The 7,596-nt window shown below is 53.6% G+C and overlaps 1 protein-coding gene and 1 pseudogene across 1 annotated transcript in view; both read right to left on the bottom strand.

The window, feature by feature from the left end:
- POLE (DNA polymerase epsilon, catalytic subunit) overlaps nt 1-425 on the bottom strand; it is a 30,975-nt gene extending 30,550 nt beyond the window's left edge. The window contains 2 exon segments of the mRNA XM_009282102.1: nt 130-272; nt 338-425. Coding sequence (XP_009280377.1) covers nt 130-272; nt 338-425 — 231 coding nt within the window.
- Nucleotides 426-1,730: 1,305 nt separating this feature from the next.
- LOC109279533 overlaps nt 1,731-7,596 on the bottom strand; it is a 10,343-nt pseudogene continuing 4,477 nt past the window's right edge.

Here is a 7,596-nt window from a genome sequence, read left to right on the forward strand (position 1 = left end):
ACGGCGTGGCCGGCCCCGGCGCCCCCCCGCCGGGATCCCCCTGCCCGGCCGCTGGAGCCCAGGGACCCGGGGTCCCTGCCCAGGCTGGGGGTTGTGGCTGCCGCGTTCCCCTTTGTGGGTTCAACCAGCAGCGAAGCTGAGCGCGTGTCCCAGGGACACGCGCGTGGACACACGGACACGGGACACACAGACGGCCGCGGGCAAGGCGCTGCCATCGTCAGCGCCCACGCGCAGGACCCGCATCACACACACCGGCCCCGTCCCCTCCTCCTCTGGGGTGGCAGAGGCGGGAGGTCACTAGCGCAGGCACACGCACGCTCGGGGTTCACACGCATACGCACACTCGTGGGTCCGCTGAGCACCAGCACGGCCCCGCTGTCCCCCCGGCACCCCTGCCTGGACCCCAGCCCTCGGACCCGCCCCATGGGTCCTTGACTCAGCAGCTGGTCCGGCTTGAGTTTTGCTGGTGAATGCCCAGGCACCCCCCTCACACACCCGGTTTGGGGGGGGGGATACTCTCGCCTCCCACCAGACACACAGGCTGTGACACACGGTCCAGCTCCAGCTGCATGGAGTCCCTCATTCGCCTCACACCGGTCCCCCCCAGTAGCTAGTTTTGGGGACACCATTCCCACCCCGTGGCTGGAGGTTAAAGACCCCCACTCACTCCAGTAGCTGCACTGGGACCCCACTCACTCGCGCAAGGTGACACCAAGTCCCCTGACGCACACAGGTCTCACCAGTAGCTGGCACTCGGTCCTTGCAGCACACACTCACACGGGATAGGGAGTGAGATGATGCAGAGAAATAGTTAAGAAAACTTTTAATAAGAAAATATAAAAAGATAGGACAGACTGTGGTGACCGGGCACAGGGCTCAGCCAAACCGGCCCCGGTTTATACCCGAGTGGCCCCTTTTATACCCCTTTCTGCCTCCCCCCGCTTTATTCCTCCTGGTTCCCCTTCCCGTCCCCATGGGTCCATTCCCGCACCCCTCCCAGCCCGTGTCCAGGGTCCCCCTGGTTTCCACGCCCAGCAGTTGCAAAGCCCAGGCTGATCCTCCTGGAAGGGCCGGCCCCGGTGTGGTTTCTGGATAGCCCATGAATTAGTGCGAGCGGTGATGTCCCTTGTCATCTGGCAGTCAGGTCTGTGTCCCGGTATGGTCTTGTTCCCAGCTTCCTTCTTTTTATATTATCCCTGGTTGCACTGAAGGTCCTCGACCCTTAACGGAGCAGAGACACACTCTTACAGCATGTTTCAGCAGCGATGTGCTCTCCGGGTGTTCAAGAGAAGGAATAAATATAAAGCAATACTTAAGGCAGCAGTCTCATTTCCACCCCACAAAGCCACGGGGCCTGTGGTGGGGACCATTTCACTCAACACTCCCTGGAAGCTCCTTTGAGCTTCCAGAAGTTGCTGTCTCCACTTAGGCAAGTCTGAATTTCACCTGAGCTTGACACAAAAAATCTCTTCTTAGATACTGGACACCAGAGCAGAGTGTTCCCGCCCTGACTGGCGTGTTCAACAGCAGGAGGATGCCATCAGTGAAGGCATCCACATGATCCAGAAAGGAACTGACTTTGTGGATGCAAAGGATGTGATTTAAAAATAATCTGCTGGCTTTCTTTTGAACGTAAAGAAGCTGCTATTGAGTCAGACTTTCCCTGAAGATGCATGAACCTGTATTTCTTATCTTTGCTATTTTTCGTGGCTTCTTTGGGAGGGGCTCCTTCACCCGGCTGCTGCTGGGGTCCGGATGCTTGTTTGCTCCTTCAGTGAGTTTTGATCATTCGGGTTAACTAGGCTGGAGGGAAACGAGGGGAAGGTTTGATGTTGATATGGGTTCACATCAACATCTATGGCTTGCTGTGGCTTGTGCATGAGAACAAGCCTTTGCAAACAGCTCTGCATGGTAAAGCAGCTCCCCTCTTCCAGCCGCGAGAAGTGCCCACGGACACTGAGGATGGGGAGGCTGAGCTGAGGGTACCTGTTGTGATGGGAGCTCCTCTGCTAGCAGCTGCCTGGAGCTTCTGGAGAAGCAGAGGCCCTGTCTCAGGGAGGCAGACAGGTCCGAGGTATTGGTACTGGATTGGGAACCAAGGTCTTTTGTTCCAGCAGCTTCTCACCAGCGGCCGGTGCGACACTGGTCATCCACTGCTGGCAACCAAATCAGCCAAGCAAGGCAGGCCTGAGACCGGGCGGTTCAGGAGGCTTATTGCTGCTTTGCACCGTGGATTTTGCATTGAAAGGTCAGGATTCAGGTGCTGGTAAACCTGACTGCCTGCCCTTCTTTGCTCCCGTAAGCTGAGCAATGGGAGCAAAAGCAGTCTGCTTTCCCAGGCCCAGCTGGACTTTTCCGGGTCTGCGTTGAGGTACGGGTCTATCACCCGGGGGATCTGGTAGAGCTGCTCCTGGGCCTCCGGCCCTTTCTTCTCAGCTATCTCCAGCAAAACTCGGTTCCTCCTTTGACTCGTACCTTGACCTTGCACCTCCTCTTCTTCATTGCTGTTGATGAAGTTTGCATCCCGTAAGTGTAGCAGAATGGTGGAGAGCTGCCTCATCCTGGAGCAAAGCTCAGTCTTGTGCTTCTTCATGAAGGCTACACCTAGCAGACACCAAGCCCATGTTCTTGTGCTGCACGCAGCCAGGCAGCCGCAGGTGAGTGCCGTGCTGCGGTACGTGGCATCCTAAGCCAGCGGACACCATGGCTGTGCACCCTGTCCCAAAGCCACGTGTCTCCATCCCTCCACAAAAAAGGATGGGCACCTGCTGCACCAGCGGTGGGAGCACTGGAGGCAGGGCAAGGAAGGGGGTGGGAACGTGAAGTCAGAGCTGGGGGAGGGTGGCAGCCCCCATCAGCTGCCGGCAGCTGTCCCCTCTGGGATTCCTACAGTGCCTGGGCGTGAAGTTACTGTCCTGGCCCCCCCCGCCCCCGGCAAGGTGAGGAGCTCTTAACTGAGAGCACAGGTCGCTCAAAGCTCTGAAATCTCGCAGGATTGCATGCGGTTTGTAAAGAAACAGAGCCTGGAAAGGCAGCCGACGCCAGCAGGGTGCTGAACAAGCCGTGGGTCAGTGCAGCGGGCAGCACTGCCTGGCTTCTCCTCCCAAGCCTCCACCCAGTCCTCCTACATGAGGCTGAAGTGGGCACCCAGATGGGCATCTCCTTGTAGAATCACAGGATGGTTTGGGTTGGAAGAGACCTTTAAAGTCCAGCCCCCCTGCCATGGACAGGGATATCTTTTGCCAGATCAGGTTGCTCAAAGCCGCATCCAGCCTGACCTTGAACACTTCCAATGATGGGGTATCCACAACTTCTCTGGGCAACCTGTTCCAGTGTCTCAGCACCCTCAGTGTAAAAAATTTCTTCCATATGCCTGATCTAAACCTGCCCTCTTTCAGTTTAAAACCCTTGCCCCTTGTCCTGTCCTTGCTCCTGCCTGCCACCCTACTCTCCTGGTGCTGTCGGACAGGTTGTAGGCCAGTGTGGTGACTCCATCCATGTGCATGGCAAGGATAAAGAATAATGCCAAAATGTCCAAATTTGTGTCTATCTGAGCCAGGCCTATCTGCCTCATCCTGTGGCTTAGCTGCCTGGGTGTCCTCTTGGATCTGGCCTTTCATTGGTGAGACGAGATGCAAGATGCGATGATGGAATGTTGTTGCCCTGGAGAAATTAGGCTGGGGTAATACCTGCAGAACTGCTGGGCAGCATGCTGTTGTTACTGTATTTGAAGCAAGTGGAAAGCAGAGCCCCTTGGTCAGAAACTCCTGGATCTGCTGTAAAGGTGGCCCTGCCGTCCCCTCTGCCAACACCTGGTTGCAGGCTCCTTCCCAGCAGCGTCGCTCCCGTGGAAAATGCTCCCGTTCGGCACAGCGGCTGTCAGCCCCCGAGGTGGCTGTACGGGATGCAGCAGCTGTACCGCTCACTAGAATTCCAATGAAATATTATTTATGGACCGTGAACTGTACTAGCTGCAGCTCATTCTCTGTAACAACAGCACGTCTGTCCCCAAAGAAGGCAAACCAGTTTGGAGGGTCATCTGCACTAACGCCACTTTACCCACCAGCACGGCACACAGCGTGCTGCCAGCAGTGTGGGAATCAAAGTTTGAGGTTGCAGCTTTCAAGGCTTTCTGTCTAGAAACTATCATAAGGATGGGAAAAGAGGCTGATATCGGCTTTAAACCAGAGGATGGCGAGCTCCATAGAAATAGATTCAGACTCTAGAAATGCAGCTCTGAAACACGGTACTGACCAGACAAGGTCTTGGAGACACAGGCAGGAAGATTAATATCACCTGAAAGAGAAAGGAGAGAGATCACTGAATATGCCATCACTGAAATGATGGTGCCTAATCTTCCATGACATCTTCCTGAGGTGCCTAATCCTCCATGAAGCCATTAGCCATTCCTCCTACTGTTCCTGCCCAAATGTGGAGAACTCAGTAAAAGGTCCTGGGCTCTGCACGGTTGTAGGTGTTACTTTTAGGGGGTGCTGGATTAGACTAACAGAGAAGGGGTCTCAAGGCACGCTGAGCAGTACCATACCCTGCACCTGCGAGATGCTGCTGCCCACAGCTCCTCTGCCAAGCTTTCCCACAGGGGACCCCACGGGTGGGTGTTGCTACGTGAAGTTAACAGCATGTGCAGTGGCTGCTGAGCCGACGTGGCAGCAGCTGGGCAGAGAGGCGTGGAGATTAGGAACCTGCCGCCCTGGAGCTGCCTCTGTCCGCCCAGAGGACACGCGAACGTGAGTCTTGGCACCCGCCATCGCTAACCCTGCTCTTTCTGCCTCCATCATCTGCTGTCCTGACCGAAGTTCTGCATGGGACCCAAGTCAGTACCGTCAGCCCTAAAGCAGGATAGTTGTAAGCAATGGTCTCTTTATGCCACAAGAGAGCCGTCCCCACACCATCAGCAGGCTTGCTGCGTGCCACGTTCGTGATGCCGCTGTGAGCAGAGACGTGTGGTGAAGGCCGGCTCTGGTCCATCTGGCCTTGCCCCGACCCTGTGTGCTCTTTCACACACTGGTGTTGCACCCGGCAAATCTAGAAGAGTAGTGCTGCCTGGAACATGTAGGTTTTTAAGATGTCGATTTTCACTAAAATTTTGGTATTCTCCTTACCTCCTCTGCATCGCTCAGTGGGTGTTCGCTACATTAATGGACTTTTAAAAATAAGTCAGATTTCTATGCAAACAGTAGCCAAGAGAACAGAGAGACACCGATAGTGCTGTCATGCTCTCTTAAACCCCAGCATCCGAAACTCCACGTTAAATCTGAAGCTCTGGTCTACTGACATTGGGGTGTCCTTTCAGGTCCCTATTCTTCAGTGGCCAACTGCTGCATACGCAGGGTTTGCTTTCCCTGGAGGATGCGTGGATGACTGTGACCACAAAATGCGTGAGGTCTGCTTGGGGGGTACACCTCTGCTTTTGCTAAGGCGAATGAGCCCCTAGATGGACCTGCTGTTCCTACCTGATCTCAGTGATGCCCTCCAGACCACGGTGTCATTGCGTCTGCCACGTTCCTGATGTAGATCTCGACAAAGAGCTGCTGTTTCTTCGGACTCTTGTAGCAAAATGGCAAGTGTGCCTGTAAGGGTAAGAAGCAAGCTGAGTCTCTCTCACAGTGGGGAGCTGCAGTGAATTCGCATACATCATCCTGTGTTTCCTGGCCGTGCCAGCAAGGGGAAAGACAAGGGAAGATGCACATGTCAGGGCTCTGCCATGCTGCCAATATCACAAATTTTGGTTGGAAGGGACCTCTGGGGTGTCTTATCTGACCTACCTCTCAAAGATGGACCAATGTCAAGCCTAGATCTGCTCAGCCGGGGCTTTGTCTAGCTGAGTACTGAAAACCTCAAAGAGCAGAGATTCACCACCGTCTAACCTTCTCTGATGGCTGCATCTCCACCGAGTGATAAAATTTTTCCTAACATTCGGCCTGAACTTCCCAGGTTGCAACTTAGGGCTTTTACCGCTTTTATCTGACGGTGCCGAGAGCTTGGCTCTGCCATCTTTACAACTGCTCTTCGAGGCTGAGTGCCCGGTTACCACCTGGTCGAAGTGGGAAAACCAAACCCTGATTCACGGGTTTAAGACTGTCTCTCAGTTAAGCTGAAGGCCCTGGCTGTTGGGGCTGCGCTCAGCTCAGGAGCAGGGTTGAAGCTGCAAGGGGGGATGACGAATAAGCTGGACGGGAGGGATGCCATTCAGAGGAACCTGGAAAGGCTGGAGAACTTAGCTGGCAGGAAGCTCGTGCAATTCGGCAAAGGCAAATGTACAGTCCTGCGTCTGGGATGGAATAGCCCCACTCCAGACAAGAGCCTGGGCACGGGGTGGACACAGAAAGCAGCTTCTCAGGGAAGGATGCGGGAGTCCTGGTGGGCATACAAGTTGAACAGGAGTCAGCAGTGTGCCCTGGCAGCAAAGGCTGGCCGCATCCCAGGCTGTGTAGCAAGACCACAGCCAGCACAGTGAGGTCAGGGATTCCTTCCCTCTGTTCAGCTCTTGTGAGACCACATTTGGGCACTGGGTCCAGCTGGGGGCTTCCCAGTACAAGAAAGACATGGGCATCCTGGAGCAAGGCCAGCTCCAGGCTGGAGTGCACGATATACGAGCAGAGGCAGAGGGAGTTGGGTTCGTGTAGAAGAAAAAGACATGGGGAGAACTAATCACTGCCTTTAACTATGTGAAGAGGAACTAAAGAAAAGACAGAGCCAGCCTCCTGGAGGTACACAGCAATGAGACAAGAGGCAACAGGCACAGGCTGCAGCAACAGAAACTTCAATTAGATAATAGGGAAAAAAAATCACAATGAGGATGTTACAACACTGGACTAGAGACCCAGAGAGGCTGTAGTATCTCCATCCTTGGAGATATTCAACCTTGACCGGACATGGCCTTGAGCACTTTGATCTAACTTTAAAACTCGCATGCTTTGAGCAAGAGGTTGGACTGCTGAAGATTATCATAAGTTTTATTGAATCTTTCTATATTTTGTTTTTGTTAACGGATAAGCAACTATAAGAACATCTTGATTTAGGAAGTTAGCCTCTATGTTAACGTTATGTATGGGTTGCTGTGCTACTTGTTATCCGAGGCTGGGTTGCTTGAAGTCCCTATTCTCTGTTCCCTGGACTCTCTGGACCATAACCAGAGCCCCGAGGTTCTGTTGTATATGGGATGAGTTATTTGACAACCTGGCAAGGTAGATATCTAGCTGGCCAACTTGGCAACAAAACCTACTTTTAAGTGGTTCACCTGAAGTGCACTGCCTTCATTGTAATACTAAAAAACACACCCACAGGTCAAGACGACCCTTGCCCAGGTGAAGACCCTTCCCCTGCGCAAGCGTAGTAACAGAAGAGAATGACACAGCAGATATTATAATTATATGCAAATCACTAACCAATCATTGTAACTGGGAGTGTACTACCGTGTAATTTCTGTGTATAAATGTCACGGTGAACTTGGCATAGGTGTGCTTGATTTGTGGAAGTTCCACCCAGCCCCCGGCGCCGCAATAAAGAATGCCTGCTTTCTAAAACTCCAAACTGAGTCTTAGGGAGTTCATCACCTGCCGACTTACGGTAACA

This window comes from Aptenodytes forsteri, unplaced genomic scaffold (assembly GCF_000699145.1).
Source record: "Aptenodytes forsteri isolate BGI_AS27 unplaced genomic scaffold, ASM69914v1 Scaffold85, whole genome shotgun sequence".
NCBI classification, from domain to species: domain Eukaryota; kingdom Metazoa; phylum Chordata; class Aves; order Sphenisciformes; family Spheniscidae; genus Aptenodytes; species Aptenodytes forsteri.